This window comes from Schistocerca nitens, chromosome 8 (genome assembly GCF_023898315.1).
Source record: "Schistocerca nitens isolate TAMUIC-IGC-003100 chromosome 8, iqSchNite1.1, whole genome shotgun sequence".
NCBI lineage: Eukaryota > Metazoa > Arthropoda > Insecta > Orthoptera > Acrididae > Schistocerca > Schistocerca nitens.
Genome location: NC_064621.1, coordinates 43,219,172 through 43,240,436, shown reverse-complemented (window position 1 = coordinate 43,240,436; position 21,265 = coordinate 43,219,172). Strand labels below are relative to the sequence as shown.

Below are 21,265 nucleotides of genomic sequence, written 5' to 3'. Positions count from 1 at the left end.
TCACTCAGATTATCATCTACCTTCGTAGATAAATTATTTAGCTGATCCGAAAGTTCAACTACTTTCTCTGATAATGAACTAATTTCCTCCAAGTGTCTTTCTGAACCAATTTTCTGAGTATCTACTGTGTCCTTTAAGTTTTCCTGAGGCTTTGCAAGTTGCATAACCAAAGCCGTAGATGCAAATGAGTCAATTTTAGCTTGCAAGGTCTCATGATTTTCATGAACAATAGTTTGCCGTTCTTTTATGGCTGCTTCGTGATTCTGTAATGCATTTTCATGCAGCGAAAAAATAGGTTGAAAATGCTCACAAATTTGTGTTTTTACGTCATTACAGACTTTTTGACATTTCGATTCAATGTTATGTAACTCAGTAGTTAAATCTTCACGTGTTTGTTCAAGCGTGGTGTCTAACTTCCGAAGATTTTGTTCCATTGCGTCTAACTGTTGCTGTGTTTGTCTCTGGTGTTGTTCCATTGTGTCAAACTTTTGAAGATTTTGTTCCATTGTGTCTAACTTTTGAAGATTTTGTTCCATTGTGTCTAACTGTTGCTGTGTTTGTCTCTGGTGCTGTTCCATTGTGTCTAACTTTTGAAGCTTTTGTCCCATTTGTTGCATTAATTGTAATAACAATGCACTGGTGACTGAAACATGTTCCTCAGTGCTTTTCGGCAGTGAATTTGCACCGGCAACATTCACATTTTGACAAGCGGAAAATGTGTCTTGACTCATTTGAGAAAACGGTGAGAACCCAAAACCTGAGTCTACAGTATTTGCAATATTGTGTCCTGTCATTCCCGATTCCTGAGGCGAGCTGTTGCCGACCGATCGATCGATAATGCTTCCCTGTTCACTACCTGTTTCACTGTCTACACCATTATTTGACGCCCGCTCCATTTCCCTATGCACAGTTACCAAATTACTACTTTGAATATTAGTTAATTCATTACATGGTGGCGCTAACACACTGCTTTCGTCTTCACTGTCATTTCTCAGTCTAGTATTACGTTTTTCACACGCCATTATTGTCACAATGTTTCACACGACAACACAGAAAAGCACAATTTGAAGAGCAAAAATAAGAGAACACATTAACATAGCACTGAAAATAATATCTAGTTAATTGCAGCTGCGAAATACTTGGTGCAAATCTACATGCGTGCCACACCTGTTTTACTGTACAACAATGAAAGACTGCAACTACAAAGGAAATTTTCTCTATAATTACGCGCTAGCAATAAACAATAGCTACACTAATTACACAAACTACAAGAAAAAAATCAGAAGATTCCAGTGAGGTATCCTAGGCTATGGGTCGCCATATGAAACGTCGCCTTTGAAAAATTATACATGACTGTGCTTAAACTGACACACAATATTTTTAGCGCAACGTAATCTGACTTTCAATAATCCCTACAAAAGAATGGCCCTGACTAACATTAACCTATACCTTTCACAAATCACTTACCTCACAAAAATCTTCGTTACTCGAACTACTGCAATACAGCGAGCGCCACTACTGCCAGCTAAATAAAAGATTCAAACTACTGAAGGCACTAGCTACTAATAGGCATAGTTAGCAAATGAAAGATTTTAATAGAGAACAAACAATGTATTTACCTTAATAGTGTTGAAAAATCATAATATACATAGCAGTTCATGACAACCAGTCTTACAAATTTCAAAACTCCGCCATCTCTCTCCCCACATCCACCACTGCTGGCGGCTCACCTCCAACTGCGCAACGCTACGCGCCGTTCACATCCAGCTGCCGCTGCCCAACACTACGATGGCAGACAACAATGCAAACTAGCCACAGACTGCACACAGCACAGCCAGTGATTTTCATACAGAGCGCTACGTAACGTTGCCAATAAGAAAACATAAACAGCCTACTTACATGTGTATTACTTATTTAAGGCGGAAAAGTTCAAATGTGTGTGAAATCTTATGGGACTTAACTGCTAAGGTCATCACTCCTAAGCTTAAGCACTACTTAACCTAAATTATCCTAAGGACAAACGCACACACACCCATGCCCGAGGGAGGACTCGAACCTCCGCCGGGACCGGCTGAACAGTCCATGACTGCAGCGCCTTAGACCGCACGGCTAATCGTTTAAGGTGGAATATCAATGATTTTATTTAAATCAAGCTTTCTGTACAGAGTTGGTGCCTCATAAAGGTATTCGCCTTCGACATCACAGAGATGTCGGTAATTGGCTTATCAATGAAACTCTGTTTTTCTAAGTAGTTTTGTCATACGATTTCTTTGGTATACTGTTGTGTGGATTTCACTGAAGTGAATAGACTGGAATATTGCGCCACATCGAATTACCTGCCCTGGCCGATTTGCGGCAACAGAAATTTGTCTTGCGCTGGCGAATGTTCTCTAGGCCTCTGCTCCATCGTTTTCAACAAAATAGACTGAATTTTTCTTGTCCGTACTTCCCTTGAACATGATGCAACTGAAGGACGTCTCGGAAAGGCAACGGATGGACATATCAAGTCAGTACGTTAATTGGTGTTGCATGACAGTTGCGGCTAACTAAAACGCGGCGGGACCGACGGGAGGGGCCCTCGAACAAACAAGATGGACGAACGGGACTGGAAAGACAAGCACGACGACAGATAACCAAGCAAGACGTCAACATCAACAACAAAGTACTAAGGAACAGGGTCAAAAGAGACAACCTCACGAAATCAAAACGACACCCACTCGTAAATGGGAAGTAAGCACACGGAACGTAAACACGATGTCTGTAAGCTAGATGTTTTTTTTTTTTTTACTGGATTTAGATTCCCCCCGAAGGGGCCGGGCTGGCAGCAGCTTAGTACGCTGCTCTTCAGCCTACAGAATTTTTGAAACGTAAGCCACGCGGGATTAGCTGAGCGGTCTGAGGCGCTGCAGTCATGGACTGTGCGGCTGGTCCCGGCGGAGGTTCGAGTGCTCTCTCGGGCGTGGTTGGGTGTGTTTGTCCTTACAATAATTGAGGTTTAGTAGTGTTTAAGCTTAGGGACTGATGACCTTAGCAGTTAAGTCCCATAAGATTTCACACACATTTGAACATTTTTTTTTTTTAAATACGTAAGAAGATAGGAAACAATACGAGCAGGTGATAAAACGGTGACGTAAATTGCAAAACGTCGGAAAATTGTGGAAAGTTAAAACATAAAACAAATGGTGGGCGATAATAGTAAAATACACAGGGAACAGACAGGGAAAATAGTTGTTGTTGTTGTTGTGGTCTTCAGTCCTGAGACTGGTTTGATGCAGCTCTCCATGCTACTCTATCCTGTGCAAGCTTCTTCATCTCCCAGTACCTACTGCAACCTACATCCTTCTGAATCTGCTTAGTGTATGCATCTCTTGGTCTCCCCCTACGATTTTTTCCCTCCACGCTGCCCTCCAATACTAAATTTGTGATCCCTTGATGCCTCAGAACATGTCCTACCAACCGATCCCTTCTTCTGGTCAAGTTGTGCCACAAACTTCTCTTCTCCCCAATCCTATTCAGTACCTCCTCATTAGTTAGGTGATCTACCCATCTAATCTTCAGCATTCTTCTGTAGCACCACATTTCGAAAGCTTCTATTCTCTTCCTGTCCAAACTATTTATCGTCCATGTTTCACTTCCATACATGGCTACACTCCATATACTTCCTGACACTTAAATCTATACTCGATGTTAACAAATTTCTCTTCTTCAGAAACGCTTTCCTTGCCATTGCCAGTCTACATTTTATATCCTCTCTACTTCGACCATCATCAGTTATTTTGCTCCCCAAATAGCAAAACTCCTTCACTACTTTAAGTGTCTCATTTCCTAATCTAATACCCTCAACATCACCCGACTTAAATCGACTACATTCCATTATCCTCGTTTTGCTTTTGTTGATGTTCATCTTATATCCTCTTTTCAAGACCACATCCATTCCGCTCAACTGCTCTTCCAAGTCCTTTGCTGTCTCTGACAGAATTACAATGTCATCGGCGAACCTCAAAGTTTTTATTCCTTCTCCATGGATTTTAATACCTACTCCGAATTTTTCTTTTGTTTCCTTTACTGCTTGCTCAATATACAGATTGAATAACATCGGAGAGAGGCTACAACCCTGTCTTACTCCCTTCCCAACCACTGCTTCCCTTTCATGTCCGTCGACTCTTATAACTGTCATCTGGTTTCTGTACAAATTGTAAATAGCCATTCGCTCCCTGTATTTTACCCCTGCCACCTTTAGAATTTGAAAGAGAGTATTCCAGTCAACATTGTCAAAAGCTTTCTCTAAGTCTACAAATGCTAGAAACGTAGGTTTGCCTTTCCTTAATCTTTCTTCTAAGATAAGTCGTAAGGTTAGTATTGCCTCACGTGTTCCAGTATTTCTACGGAATCCAAACTGATCTTCCCCGAGGTCGGAATTCTTTAACACGAATTCTTTACAGACGAATGGAAAAACTAGTAGGGAAAATAGTAGACAGACAAAAAACACGGCGACAGTCTGGTCTCTGTTAGCAAGAGATATAAAAATCACACCCTGCGACAGTATGATGCCCGTTCGCAACACTTCGGGAAAGACGCACAACACTTAGCAATCACTGGAAACACTGCACTAAAATGTCGGCACGTAGATGACACACCACGGGCAAGGGCAGATTGAGGGGGGGGGGGGGGGCTGGACAGATTAGGGGAGGAAAAAGGGGGGAGGGGAGGAAAAACGAAAGGCAGGGGGGGGGGGACCTCGCTGAGAGAGATGCAGCCGCCTAAATACGTGACAGGGTAGGTCGCTATTGGCCGCTGGGACCACGGCTTACTGCTCGACTGCTGCACCGACCTCTAGTGGTCATCGAGTTGCATGCGGTCTGCCGCGGACTGGAAACCGGAGCGCTCCGTACCAGAAAATAGTTACGAAACATTTGGTGCATTTTGTCTGAAGAGTCAAGTGCGTGGAAAATTTAATCAATATTTCCTCAGAAATTGTAAAATTATGTAGAGTGAGATAAATTTCTCGACAATGTTTCGGCCATTTTGAAGGTAACTTGTTATAATGGCTATTTTGATATAGTGGATAAGACCTGTTTCTATTCGGCCCACAGACAGAAAGACAGCTGAGGCAGTGCGTGGGCGAATGTGGCACAGGACCAAGAACGCCTCAAAGGACACGCCTTTTTCAGAAGATTTACGGCCAGTGTTATTGGTATGTAAACGGGGCTGATCTTTTGTATAACGTTGAAAAAGAATTGCTACATGCTATGCGTGTTTCCTGGACTGCTAAGTCGAAAAATACTTGTGGAGTCGGCAGCATTGCTGGAGAAAGACATCGTTTTTCATTAGATCGAACAGAGATGCTTTGGAGAGAAGAACAGTGCGAGATTATTTATGAATTGTAGCATACACGTGTAACTTAGCTTTACAGCTCTCACTCTTTTACCTGCATCCTTATCTAACGAAATATGTCGCTGAAAAGTTCTTCGGTTCAACGAAAGACGTGGATGGATATTCTGTGAACAATTTCAGACCTACACTTCAGAGTAAGAATCTGCTTAGTGCAAAAGGCTCCCGTAATCATATATTGTACTAAAATATTAAATAACATAATTGGTAAACAACGATCTGTCAGTTACGTAAAGTTAGTAAAGAAACAATCCCCACCGGACGGACATTTATTAAAAATATGACCGATTTCGGCCTCTAGTAGTAGGCCATCTTCAGACAACGCACTGTAAAAGTAAAAATTAAAAGTGCTGATTTACGTAGAGAAGAAAATATTAAAGAGAATATAATGTATTGTTACCCATGATGTATTGTTACCCATCCTGTCCAGTGAACAAAATACGATACTGTGGAGTATCGGACCAGATTTATGATTCAATTCAGAACTTCCTTGCAGGTAGAACTCAAAATACTGCACATTGTTGTTGTTGTGGTCTTCAGTCCTGAGACTGGTTTGATGCAGCTCTCCATGCTACTCTATCCTGTGCAAGCTTCTTCATCTCCCAGTACCTACTGCAACCTACATCCTTCTGAATCTGCTTAGTGTATTGATCTCTTGGTCTCCCTCTACGATTTTTACCCTCCACGCTGCCCTCCAATGCTAAATTTGTGATCCCTTGATGCCTCAAAACATGTCCTACCAACCGATCCCTTCTTCTAGTCAAGTTGTGCCACAAACTTCTCTTCTCCCCAATCCTATTCAATACCTCCTCATTAGTTACGTGATCTACCCACCTTATCTTCAGCATTCTTCTGTAACACCACATTTCGAAAGCTTCTATTCTCTTCTTGTCCAAACTAGTTATCGTCCATGTCTCACTTCCATACATGGCTACACTCCATACAAATACTTTCAGAAACGACTTCCTGACACCTAAATCAATACTCGATGCTAACAAATTTCTCTTCTTCAGAAACGCTTTCCTTGCCATTGCCAGTCTACATTTTATGTCCTCTCTACTTCGACCATCATCGGTTATTTTACTCCCTAAATAGCAAAACTCCTTTACTACTTTAAGTATCTCATTTCCTAATCTAATTCCCTCAGCATCACCCGACTTAATTTGACTACATTCCATTATCCTCGTTTTGCTTTTGTTGATGTTCATCTTATATCCTCCTTTCAAGACACTGTCCATTCCGTTCAACTGCTCTTCCAAGTCCTTTGCTGTCTCTGAAAGAATTACAATGTCATCGGCGAACCTCAAAGTTTTTACTTCTTCTCCATGAATTTTAATACCTACTCCGAATTTTTCTTTCGTTTCCTTTACTGCTTGCTCAATATACAGATTGAATAACATCGGGGAGAGGCTACAACCCTGTCTCACTCCTTTCCCAACCACTGCTTCCCTTTCATGCCCCGCGACTCTTATAACTGCCATCTGGTTTCTGTACAAATTGTAAATAGCCTTTCGCTCCCTGTATTTTACCCCTGCCACCTTCAGAATTTGAAAGAGAGTATTCCAGTCAACATTGTCAAAAGCTTTCTCTAAGTCTACAAATGCCAGAAACGTAGGTTTGCCTTTTCTTAATCTTTCTTCCAAGATAAGTCGTAAGGTCAGTATTGCCTCACGTGTTCCAACATTTCTACGGAATCCAAACTGATCTTCTCCGAGGTCGGCTTCTACCAGTTTTTCCATTCGTCTGTAAAGAATTCGCGTTAGTATTTTGCAGCTGTGACTTATTAAACTGACTGTTCGGTAATTTTCACATCTGTCAACACCTGCTTTCTTTGGGATTGGAATTATTATATTCTTCTTGAAGTCTGAGGGTATTTCGCCTGTCTCATACATCTTGGTCACCAGATGGTAGAGTTTTGTCATGACTGGCTCTCCCGAGACCATCAGTAGTTCTAGTGGAATGTTGTCTACTCCCGGGGCCTTGTTTCGACTCAGGTCTTTCAGTGCTCTGTCAAACTCTTCACGCAGTATCTTATCTCCCATTTCGTCTTCATCTACATCCTCTTCCATTTCCATAATATTGTCCTCAAGTACATCTCCCTTGTATAAACCCTCTATATACTCCTTCCACCTTTCTGCCTTCCCTTCTTTGCTTAGAACTGGGTTTCCATCTGAGCTCTTGATATTCATACATGTGGTTCTCTTCTCTCCAAAGGTCTCTTTAATTTTCCTGTAGGCAGTATCTATCTTACCCCTAGTGAGACAAGCCTCTACATCCTTACATTTGTCCTCTAGCCATCCCTGCTTAGCCATTTTGCACTTCCTGTCGATTTCATTTTTGAGACGTTTGTATTCCTTTTTGCCTGCTTCATTTACTGCATTTTTATATTTTCTTCTTTCATCAATTAAATTCAATATTTCTTCTGTTACCCAAGGATTTCTATTAGCCCTCGTCTTTTTACCTACTTGATCATCTGCTGCCTTCACCACTTCATCCCTCAGAGCTACCCATTCTTCTTCTACTGTATTTATTTCCCCCATTCCTGTCAATTGTTCCCTTATGCTCTCCCTGAAACTCTCTACAACCTCTGGTTCTTTCAGTTTATCCAGGTCCCATCTCCTTAAATTCCCACCTTTTTGCAGTTTCTTCAGTTTCAATCTACAGTTCATAACCAATAGATTGTGGTCAGAATCCACATCTGCCCCAGGAAATGTCTTACAATTTAAAACCTGGTTCCTAAATCTCTGTCTTACCATTATATAATCTATCTGAAACCTGTCAGTATCTCCAGGCTTCTTCCATGTATACAGCCTCCTTTCATGATTCTTGAACCAAGTGTTAGCTATGATTAAGTTATGCTCTGTGCAAAATTCTACAAGGCGGCTTCCTCTTTCATTCCTTCCCCCCAATCCATATTCACCTACTATGTTTCCTTCTCTCCCTTTTCCTACTGACGAATTCCAGTCACCCATGACTATTAAATTACCGGAAAGAAATCGATAAATGTAAAGGTAGTTTCGGTAGTAATCGAAGCGAGTGTTTACGAGTTACATTAATGGCCTAGTGGGTAGTATCGGAGGCGCCGTGGGGCAGTTGGCGGCCGATGCTGTCTGCAGGAGGTCCGCAGCTGTGCCCAGCTGGAGGCAGGCCTGCGGAAGATCGGCGACTGTTGCAGGGACTGTCGTCTGGACGTGGGCGAACTTACTCTGAGGTCCCACAAGTCATGGGATGCCCCCTAATATAATGTCGGACCCCCTTTTGCCCAGCGTACTGCAGCAACTGCACGAGGCTTGGTCTCAACATTTCGATGGAAGCCCGCTGCAGAAACACGGAGCCACGCTGCCTCTACAGTTGTCCATAACTGCGAAAATGTTGTCGGTGCACGATTTCGTGCAAGAACTGACCCTCGATTGTATTCCACTAATGTTCGATAGGATTAATGTCGCGCGATCTTGGTGACCAAATCTTTCACACGTACTTCAAATTAATCGCTAACAGCAGTGATACAGTGACATCACTGTCAACCATAAAAATTCCGTCGTTGTTTGGAAACATGAAGACCATGAATGGCTGGCTGCACATGATCTGCATGTGGCCGAAATTTCATGATAAGTTCAGTTGGACCAGAGAATACAGTACATTCCACACAGACACAGCCCATACCATTGTGCAGGCACCACCGGCTAGAGCAGTACCTTACTGAAAGCTTGGGTCCATGGCTCCGTGTAATGTGCGCCACAGCAACAGCTGTTATGAACTGTATTTGGGAGTCACCTGAGCAGGGCGCGGTTTTCCAGTCGTCAACAGCCCAACCGACATGGTCACGTTGCCAGCAGAGGCGCTGCAGACGATGTCGTGCTGTTAACAAAGGCACTTGTATCGGTCGTCTGCTGCCACAGCCCATTAATGCAAAATGTCGCAGCACTGTCGTAAGGGGTACCATCGTCGTACGTCACACATTGATTGCTCCGGGTGTGTGTTAGCACTGACAACTCCACGCAAGTAAAGGCCATCGGCCACTGCGTTGTCCGAGGTGAGAGGTCACGCGTGAAATTTTGTACTCTCGGCGCACTATCGACGCTGTGGATCTCGGAATATGAAGTTCATCAACGATTTCCGAAACTGAATGTTCTACGCGTGTAGCTCCAACTACTGTTCCGCCTTCAAAGTCTGGCAATTCCCGTCGTGCGGCCAGAATCGCGTGGGAAGCCCTTTCACATGAATGACCTGAGCACGAATGACAGCTCCGCCAATGCACTGCCCTTTTATACCCTGTGTCCGCGATACTAGCGCCATCTGTATATGTGCGTATCGCTATCCCGTGACTTTTATCGCCTCAGAGCATACATAACGTATTCCGCATAAACAGGCTATTCCGTTAGCGTATTGGACAGAAATCATTGAAAACAGTAGGTAAGGTAAAATCCAAGGAGTAACCATCCGAAGCTACCTAACTGCGGAATAACCAAATGAGTCAAATAGCAGGAAAAGCAGATGCAAGGCTGAGTCTGATTCGAAGAAGTTTAAGGAAATGTAACCGTCCGTGGGAAAAAGTAGCTTACAATAAAGATGTTCGATCGATTTTTGAGTATTGTTCATCAGTCACGGATCCTTACCAAGTAGGGTTCATAGTGAAGATGCAGAAGACGTAACCAAGTGCTGCGTCTGTCGTCACAGAACAGTTTAGTAAGCGCCAGAGCGTTACGGAGGTGTTCATCTACACTCCTGGAAATTGAAATAAGAACACCGTGAATTCATTGTCCCAGGAAGGGGAAACTTTATTGACACATTCCTGGGGTCAGATACATCACATGATCACACTGACAGAACCACAGGCACATAGACACAGGCAACAGAGCATGCACAATGTCGGCACTAGTACAGTGTATATCCACCTTTCGCAGCAATGCAGGCTGCTATTCTCCCATGGAGACGATCGTAGAGATGCTGGATGTAGTCCTGTGGAACGGCTTGCCATGCCATTTCCACCTGGCGCCTCAGTTGGACCAGCGTTCGTGCTGGACGTGCAGACCGCGTGAGACGACGCTTCATCCAGTCCCAAACATGCTCAATGGGGGACAGATCCGGAGATCTTGCTGGCCAGGGTAGTTGACTTACACCTTCTAGAGCACGTCGGGTGGCACGGGATACATGCGGACGTGCATTGTCCTGTTGGAACAGCAAGTTCCCTTGCCGGTCTAGGAATGGTAGAACGATGGGTTCGATGACGGTTTGGATGTACCGTGCACTATTCAGTGTCCCCTCGACGATCACCAGTGGTGTACGGCCAGTGTAGGAGATCGCTCCCCACACCATGATGCCGGGTGTTGGCCCTGTGTGCCTCGGTCGTATGCAGTCCTGATTGTGGCGCTCACCTGCACGGCGCCAAACACGCATACGACCATCATTGGCACCAAGGCAGAAGCGACTCTCATCGCTGAAGACGACACGTCTCCATTCGTCCCTCCATTCACGCCTGTCGCGACACCACTGGAGGCGGGCTGCACGATGTTGGGGCGTGAGCGGAAGACGGCCTAACGGTGTGCGGGACCGTAGCCCAGCTTCATGGAGACGGTTGCGAATGGTCCTCGCCGATACCCCAGGAGCAACAGTGTCCCTAATTTGCTGGGAAGTGGCGGTGCGGTCCCCTACGGCACTGCGTAGGATCCTACGGTCTTGGCGTGCATCCGTGCGTCGCTGCGGTCCGGTCCCAGGTCGACGGGCACGTGCACCTTCCGCCGACCACTGGCGACAACATCGATGTACTGTGGAGACCTCACGCCCCACGTGTTGAGCAATTCGGCGGTACGTCCACCCGGCCTCCCGCATGCCCACTATACGCCCTCGCTCAAAGTCCGTCAACTGCACATCCGGTTCACGTCCACGCTGTCGCGGCATGCTACCAGTGTTAAAGACTGCGATGGAGCTCCGTATGCCACGGCAAACTGGCTGACACTGACGGCGGCGGTGCACAAATGCTGCGCAGCTAGCGCCATTCGACGGCCAACACCGCGGTTCCTGGTGTGTCCGCTGTGCCGTGCGTGTGATCATTGCTTGTACAGCCCTCTCGCAGTGTCCGGAGCAAGTATGGTGGGTCTGACACACCGGTGTCAATGTGTTCTTTTTTCCATTTCCAGGAGTGTATGTCCATCGGCCGGCCAGAGTGGCCGAGCGGTTCTAGGCGCTACAGTCTGGAACCGCGCGACCGTTACAGTCGCAGGTTCGAATCCTGCCTCGGGCATGGATATGTCTGATGTCCTTAGGTTAATTAGGTTTACGTAGTTCTAAGTTCTAGGGGACTGATGACCTCAGAAGTTAAGTCCCATAGTGCTAAGAGCCATTTGAACCATCAACCGAGGCAACAAGAGAGGCGTTGTACATCATCAGGGCGAGGTTTGCTGCTAAGATTACGAGAGCTTATGTTCCATGAAGAGTCGAGCAGCAAATTGCTCATGCACATACGACTGAAAAAAAAAAAACCTGCAAAATTTCATGCCAGAAGGAACCTAACCGACAGTCGTATTCCCTTCGCGTCATTCGTGAAATTAAAAGGGAAGGGAGGAAAAGATGTGTGGGAGGGGAGGGGGGCACCAAAAGTACCGTGTGCCTTACACGTAAGGTGGCTTGCCACTATACCGTATAGGGCCAGATGTAGATAAGGACGCTTCTGACCAAAACTACAAACTTTCATGCCGGACTGGGATAAGTTACCTTCGTTAACAGCCTTTAACAAGAGATTCAGGAGAGCTTCCTAAATGTTTGCCAAAACTGGCAAATCGATCGACAAGAGCGTGCAAAGCGTCCTCGGCAGTGGAGTGTCGTAGGCTACTCACCTGGAGCCCTCCGCTGTGTTGTCGGCGTACACGCGAGTAATGCAGATCCAGCGAGCGGTTGGCGGTGCGCATGCGCGCGGCGTGGCCGGCGGGCGGCGGCCGCCGCCGCTGCCACAGCCCGGCGCCGGCAGTGCGCAGCGGGCCACGTGGCCAGCAGCCAGAGCCAGCAGGCAGCAACCGGCCCCCACGTGGCGGCGCAGCCCATGGCGGGCCGACAGCGGCGCGGCGGGCTGGCGCTCGCGCTCCTCCAGCTCGCCACCATCCTCTCTCACGGTCAGTGGCCGCCCGCCCTAGCCAGCCACTGCTCTGCAGCGAGTGCCGTACACACCGACAGCTTCAGTTCTAGAGCGCTGGCCCCGGTCCACAGTTGGCGGACTCGGTCAAAACAGCATCGTACCCGAAAAATTTGTCGGTAGCTATCGCCGATTCGTATTTTCTTTCCCGTCGAAAGTGTGTAACAATCTGGGCGCAACAAACCAGAAATTTAGCACTCAACTCGATGTTACGGTCGTGTATTCAAAACTTTTATACTGCGAATGCGACTTTATGTACAATTCCGATTAATTTCCATTATTCTGTATATTACACTCTCAGAACTCCTGCGCAAGATATCAAGGCTGTTACAGACGAGCTGCGGGCTTTTAAACCCGACTTAAAGTTCTTCACACGACTGAATGCTTCTATTGGAAGCAGAAATATTTTTGGTTCCTTTAACTGTCGTATGATAATCAATTTCGAAAATTTAAACGAAATAGTTGACACTGCTTTTCACATATGCATAATTTAAATCTCCTTAACAAAGTTATAACTATTAGCTACTAAAATGATACCCAAACTACGAAAGATATTTATGTAAAGACGATGCAGACTGTTTTCCAGTCATCCAGATCTGGGAATTATTTTTTTCTTCTGTAAATAACTCTTGTGTATGTTAAAAGCAACGTTGTCACATTCACAAAAATTCAGTAATCTGAGTGACAGTCACTGTAGTATGAACTAATACAAGTTTTCCCGCATTTAAAGTACGCGTATATAATCCTACTATACAGATGGAATAATGCGCAACGTTTATTATTGTTTTTATTGGTATCTTCATTCCGAAGTTCATAATTCCCTTTTTTATGCCTCTCTTTCGGTTTGTTTCAATACATTCTTTGTGCGCTATGTTTTTTTTCTGCAAGTGAATAAAAAGCAGATAAACAAATAAATGCTACATAGGATACGTCGTCAAATTTTTGAGGTTTACAGAGCACCAGCAACTGTCCTTGGATTAGCGCTGTTCATTCAGATTCCTGATAGCAAACTCGATTCTAGTTTATAAATACGATACGGAAGAACATTTTAATCACTAGAAATCAAAGGAATAAAAATAAATTCTATGCAGAGTATTCATTTACAACAGCGTGGAAAGTTATATTTCTCAGCAATGATATGCCTCCTAGCATGCGCGACAATTTTCAGTTCTTCTCTAGTTTGAACTCTCTTCCGCTGTTTCTCCACTTATTTATCTTTTCAGTCATATTACCTTCCATACATCTGATTTAGTCCTGGTTTCTGTTTACCTCTCTTTTTTTGGTTTTCTTTCCTTCCATCATTTCACTGCTGCCACAGTCTACGCTTCATGCCGATCCTCATCACAACCTTAGTGACTGTGTTAGTCTTTGAATCTTGTCGACTGTGGTCCATGCAGGTTTCCTGTCATGGAGTGTTCTTCTTACTTTGTTACATCGTCTCTTCCTTCAGCCACATTTACTTTTCATCCTCCGATTTTCTTGTTAACTACCCGTCAGTGAAATTTCATTGACATTCACTACCTTCCTTTTCGTTTCTTAGAAATATGTCAACTGCTTCTAATTGTTTATCAATTTTGAACAAATGATCAATACATCGTAGTGATATAATGATACTAGAAGATGTCCTTAGCTTCTTTCAATGTCTAAACAAGCACAAACGACATGGCACTTATTTCCAGAACTTTCACTTGACACTGTAGGAATTTATAATTATTATGATGCTTACAACTGTTACTATTAATAGAGTTACTGCTGTCAATATAGTTTCTAAATAAAATGTGGTTATTGTTGTTTACTATAACCAATAGATAATTCGTCACATGGCATGTTTAGCAAATCAGGATAATGCTATTTTTCAGGTGACAGTGATGGTTAAGAACTAACTGAAGAAAGTCTAGAAAGCGCACGAATACTTTATTGTGTCAGTTCCCTCAATTGATGTACCTTAATTTAATGATGTATTATTACCAAAGTCAAGGGAGGAAAAATGTTCTCCCTAATTGCACGTCAATCATTTGACGATAGTAATTATCTAGTTGATTAAGCATAATCTTTAAGACACCTACAGTAAATGCGCCCGTTAAAAGAGAAAAAAATTATTTTTCGTAATATTACTTGGATGGCTTGGTTCAAATGGCTCTGAGCACTATGCGACTTAACTTCGGAGGTCATCAGTCGCCTAGAACTTAGAACTAATTAAACCTAGCTAACCTAAGGACATCACACACATCCATGCCCGAGGCAGGATTCGAACCTGCGACCGTAGCGGTCGCTCGGCTCCAGACTGTAGCGCCTAGAACCGCACGGCCACTCCGGCCGGCTACTTGGATGGTTTCCCTAAAGGGGTCACCAGATGAATCTGCAGATAAGCAACGGCAGTCCACCAAACCTTTGACTTTTATTCTAAGATATATGAACATAATCAGCACTATTATCAGAACTAATGAAACAAAATTTTAGTTTACTTTAAACATGAAAAATGCAGCTGCACATATATTGAAGTACCACTTTCTTTTGGAGTATGGTGATGGGAGTTATCTCTTAGAAATTAATGACAACTGTCTGTGAATAAATATCTTACAAGAAAGGCGTAAGACCCATTATTTGACAGAGCTTTCCTGTTGGAATCCTTACACAGTATGGAGAATAGAAGAAATTGGAAAGTTGAAAGGTGACTATTTCGATTTGCTGTGTCACTGCTCGATCACCGAGAGAGGGACAGTTTGTATAAAAGGTCTCAGCATAGTAATTTCACTGCTTGTCCAGTTCGATGTTTCGTATACTATACATGTCTTTGTCATCTCAACAGCACCGGCTGCAGTATATTTTCTTAAGTGTTAAAATATTATTGTTTTGTAATATATTTGCCTGTGTCCGATTTATCGTTAACGACTGTTCTGGATCGTTGTTAGTGACTGTTACGACTGGTCCAATATCTTATTGTTTATCTCATAGGGAAAAATTCTGTGGATCTACTGCGTCATGATATTCAGCAGTTCTTTCAAGTTATACGATTTTCGCTCACACACTTTGGCTATTGCTATTCCGCTCCAGTGATCAAGGTGTTCAGATGACAGAAGTGAAGTACTCGAGGATACTAGCGATCAGTTACCTGAAAAGTCCTAAAAAACGCTAATCTTTGACCGTCAACATTACATGAGACTCCCTCAGACAATAATTTCAAAAAGTCTCGGTTTTCTTTATATCATTACGAATAATACGTTTGTCAGTTAGCGCCCTACAAATGATCGATAGTGGTGCGGAGAAGCGATAGCAGAGAGGGCTGGCCGAAGTTGCCGGTACACCGTGTACTATTTACCCTGGTAGTTTCGTCTGTCTTCGCTTACGCAACAGTGACGAGGTACCATCGTTCCCACCAAGGCAGAATCTGCTAACTTTCGGCCTCTCATCCCTTGGCTTCTGTCTTTACACCGAGGTGATAAAAGTTGTGGGAATCTCCTGATATCGTAGTGCAGCAACTAGGCGTGTCATGTTGTCAGCAATGTGTTGAAGTCGTCTGTAGAAATATTGTGCCATGCCGCCTCTAAAGCCGTCCATAATTTCGAAAGTGTTACTGGCGCAGGACTTCGTGCACGAACTGGCCGCTTGATTACGTCCCACAAATGTTCAAGAGATTTACGTCGGACAATGTGGGTAGCCAAGTCATTGGCCCCAATTTTTCAGAATGTTCTTCAAACTGTGTACGATTGTGGCCTGATGACATGGCGCATTGTCATCCATATATGGAAATATGTAGTTCATATACGGTTGAAAATGGTCTCGAAGTAGCCGAAGATACCCACTTCCATGATCGCTTCAATTGGACCAGAGGACGCAGTACATTCCACGTAAACACAGATCACACCATTATGGAGCCACCACCAGCTCGCACAGTGCCTTGCTGACGAATTGTGTCCATGGCGTCGAGGCGTCTACACCACATTCGAACCCTACTATCAGCTCTAATCAATCGATGTGGTCACAAGGGATAAATGGTGCTGAAATCGACATGTATTCGATCGATGGTTCAGACGTGTTTTGTATGTCACAGTTCACTCAGACCATGGCCACAGAAACTGGTACGCTGTTGGCACCATACCACCATCGTAATGGTAAATTCTATGGAAGGACCATTCAAGCTGTCGAACGTCTACACTATAACTTTGCTGCAATGTATTTATCTGAGCGAGTTGTATTCATGTACGCCGTATTGTGTCACCGCCATCGTGCCAGAACTAGTGAGGAAACTGACAGCTTCTGCAACTCAAGTAAGTTGTAATCTGTAGAGCTTTGTGGTCAGTAAGGTTTCCCAGTCAGTCAACGACTTGTTGCTTTGAATAACTGCTTTTGCTACCGTCTGTCAGTGTACTGCGGAAGTAATAATTTTTAATACTGCAACTTCAGATGTGTTCACCTTTTAACTATTCACTTGTATATATTCTATTATATGCATTTCTAAGAAGTGAGTATGACCAGTAGAAAAATGCTCCTATTGGAACAAAAGAAGGTGCTCCTGCTTAAATGACTGAAAAGCAGGGTACCTCCTGGTTCATTCTACCTTCCTCAGCACCTTTTCAAATTCTCTCATAAACTTTGGAATGCGAACATATTTGTGCTCTTTTTAACATGAAACTCATCTCTCACTCCCACAGGCTCTCCTAACTGTTATTCATTCACACCCACTAGTCCACCGCTGGATCCCCTCATACCCATCCGCTTCCAGTTGCCCATCCTCACTTACTCATTCGTCCTAACTCATTGTCATTGTCTCTGTGTCTCTTTGTCACTGCCTCTTGTCTCACAGCAAAAGCCTCTTCCGTTCTGCCGTACTACTACTACTACTACTACTACTAGTCTCTCCTTTGCTCTCTCTTACTGCCGCTTTTATTCCTTCCCTCTGCTGTTGTTTGTCCTCACTGTCACTGTCTCTCATTTTCTCGTTGTTGTTCTCGTACGCTCTGCTTCTCTTTATCACTGGCTCTCACCCACTTCCACTTTCTCCTTGTGTTTACTCCTCTCCCACAGGCAGTCCTCTCTCTATCACACTTTCCCTAGCACTGTTCTGGGTCGCTGTCAACTATCTTCCACTGCCACTGTGTCCCGCGATTTCCCTCATATTGCTATTGCCTTCTGCGCTCTTTGTGTAACACAAGCACTATCTTCTATTTTCCAGCATTTATTATTTTTACATGTCTTTCTAACTGCCACTATCTCATTTTGTCTCAGCATAGAACAGCACGAATGAATTGGCTGCAAAATGTATACGAAAAATTTGAGGCAGGCAAAATAAAGCAAATGGCACCCCCTTTTCCAGAGTCTTTTAAGCAGCAGCGTACTCGCATTTTTGTGCTCCGATTGGGAACGGTAAACGTTGGTTCCAGTCTTTTCCATGCTATGGCTGAGCGATCCGCTCATGTGAAAAGTACTTTTTGGGTTAGAAATATTTTGATCGTTTGCTTATGCAAAACTGAAATAACGTAACACTAATTTTACAACTCAGACCGGAGACTATGTGCACGAAAATTTTGCATGTGCTTCACTGATAGAACGTGGGGTTCCGAGAAACATTCTGATGATAACGGAGAGACTTCATAACATATTTCTCCGTGATACGTCACTTTTTAACCTACATTTTCATCTTATTCCGGATTTTAGCGCGAACTGTACGTGTACAAGTAGGATAACTTTGAACCACTGTATCTCGAAAAAGAATAAACAAATCAAGAAAATTTACAAGGTTGTTCGCGATTGGGAACTTAGCAATATATCATGGAGATTACAGCCGTCTTGGAATCCGCTGCTCGATTTTGGTAAGTATTAAAAAAACCATGTTTTTTGATTGTTTTTCGGTAACGGATAAAGATTTTTGAAAACGTGAAGATGATACTTCTAGGTAAATGCCTAGAGAATATACAGTTAATATTCCAGCAATTTTCTGCGGTTATATATTGTCTAGACTTCGTCTCACACCAGATTGTACGTGCCTATCTTACTCGTACAAGTAGGGTTACTATCAACCTCTGTACGCTGTAGACGGATGAAGATATCGAGAAAATTTTCGAGACCAGTTTTGATCAGAATCTTATTTCAGCCATTTCTTGTTCATAGCCGTCTTGGAATCCACGGGTCGGTTTTGATGCCAAAAATTCATGTTTTTTAGATGTTTCTGGATAACGAAAAATGATTTTTGAAAACGGGAACATGGCACCTCTTGGCAAATTCCTAGCGAATACACCATTAACATTTAATCGAGTTGCTGTGCTTAGTTATTTAAATATCCACTACTGACGTGTAAAAAGTGGTGAATACACCATTAACATTTGATCAAGTTGCTGTGCTTAGTTATTTAGATGTCCACTACTGACGTGTAAAAAATGGTGAAAAATCTTTTTCCGGGCCTTGTCAGGAACCACTCATGAACTAAATGGTGTCTCCATAAGTCCCTTAGGGGGCACCGCAGACTGCATCAAATGCAGAAAGGACCAACCGGTTTCCCCGTTCGCCTAAGCTGGAGGAAGTGTGTAATATTTAAAGATTGACCCTGAACTGTAGAGTTATTATAGTAAGACGATCCTTCTATTGGGTGTACAAATGGTCCCTGTTGTTGTTGTAGTCTTCAGTCCAGAGACTAGTTTGATGCAGCACTCCATACCACTCTATCCTGTGCAAGCTTCTTCATCTCCCAGTACCTACTGCAGCCTACATCCTTCTGAATCTGCTTAGTGTATTCATCTCTTGGTCTCCCTCTACGATTTTTACCCTCCACGCTGCCCTCCAATGCTAAATTTGTGATCCCTTGATGCCTTAGAACATGTCCTACCAACCGGTCCTTTCTTCTTGTCAAGTTCTGCCACAAACTCCTCTTCTCCCCAATTCTATTCAATACCTCCTCATTAGTTATGTGATCTGCCCAAATGGTCCCTAGGCGAAAGATTACCAAAAGACTTGACCCTAGCTTTCTACCACCAATAGAACTAGAGGAGTGAGCACTGGAAGAAATCCGTTTTTATGTGCTGCCTTTTTCGGTATATACGTAGTACATGCTGTCACATGCTTACCGATACAAGTACTTATCTCCCAGTCCTTGTTATTGTTCTCACATAGTTTGGAGCACGTTATCTCTTTCCATTGCCACACGTTCTTCTTGTTGAGTCCGCGTCAGTGGGCCAGTCGTCAGTAGCTCTGGCTGCTAAGCAGAGGACAGGGATTCGATTCGCGGTACTGCCAGAGATTTTTTCTTCATGGCACGATGGGAACGGCGTGCACTCAGGCTTGCGTTGCCAACTAAGGAACTTCTTGATTTGGAAATAGCGGGTCCATGGCCAAGAAAGCCGACGGCGTCGCCACTGGCAGAGGGTAACATGGCGGTCGGCAGGTCCCGATTGCCCCGACTGTGCCAAGACGCGGGACCTTACTCGTTTTGATGCGGTATGAACCTGGATCAATGTTTTTCATCCGTTTTTCTGAGTGTCATTTCATGGCTCTACGTTTCTTTCGTTGTCTCCTACAAATTACACTGTACTTTATGTTTTCATAGGACGTGTAAGGTAGCGAATGTACCCCATTGGTGACGTAGATAAGAAAAATTTGTAGTCATGACTTTCTGATCATCTATCCTGCAATGTTGCTCTTCCGTTGACACACAGGAGACTGCAGGTCCATCTGGTACGGATTTTACGAGTCATTGTTTCACGTCCTAGGGTTTGGCTTTGTATTCCGATTCCTAGACAAGCAATAACCGCAAATGACGAGATGGTCTGTGTACACAGAGCGCAAGGCGACTTCATGGACGTGTTTGATAGTGTATACGTTAGTTTAAATTGTTTTACAGAAGATAATCTTGAATTCATATTGACATTATAGCATGTTTGGAGCCCTATGTCATAGACGACAATCTTGTAAGGAAATTCCACGTGGGATGAGGATGACAGCAACAAGAAACGTTGCAAGCACATAGTAGGAGCCGGCCGGTGTGCCGTGCGGTTAAAGGCGCTTCAGTCTGGAACCGCGTGACCGCTACGGTCGCAGGTTCGAATCCTGCCTCGGGCATGGATGTGTGTGATGTCCTTAGGTTAGTTAGGTTTAATTAGTTCTAAGTTCTAGGCGACTGATGACCTCAGAAGTTAAGTCGCATAGTGCTCAGAGCCATTTTTTTGAACATAGCAGGAATAACGACATAATCCTGATTTTCCAGTGTGCCTTCTGAAACTGCTGTTGAGTTCTTTGCACGGCTAGGTGACGATGGCGCATGGCGCAGCACAGCCAACCGAGATACCCCTGCATCTGTCATGAGAAACAAATACTTGGATGAGGAATGGCAAATGTAAGAGTTCTTTGTGTTGAAGCGCCTTTTGCAACAACGTGCTCTGATGAATGGTCCAGGAATGTGTAATCTTTCCCCTTCACTGTACATCTCGGTCAACTTTGTTACACATTACTGTCCATCAGAAGATACTCAAGAATCGGTTTTATAAGCGTTTTGCGAACCACGCCTTTCATGGATGAATTATATTTCCTTAATCTAGTTCCACTGAAGCTCAGTCTGATATCTACTGTTCTTCAATTAGTTTTATCTGGGCATTAAATCTACACTCCTGGAAATTGAAATAAGAACACCGTGAATTCATTGTCCCAGGAAGGGGAAACTTTATTGACACATTCCTGGGGTCAGATACATCACATGATCACACTGACAGAACCACAGGCACATAGACACAGGCAACAGAGCATGCACAATGTCGGCACTAG

General features: G+C 43.9%; 1 protein-coding gene across 1 annotated transcript in view; it reads right to left on the bottom strand.

Moving 5' to 3' along the window:
* LOC126199144 (streptococcal hemagglutinin-like) overlaps positions 1–21,265 on the bottom strand; it is a 113,478-nt gene that overhangs the window by 71,636 nt on the left and 20,577 nt on the right. The window contains exon 2 of the mRNA XM_049935899.1: positions 12,225–12,332. Within this exon, the coding sequence (XP_049791856.1) occupies positions 12,225–12,332 (108 nt within the window). The remainder of the gene's footprint in view (positions 1–12,224; positions 12,333–21,265) is intronic.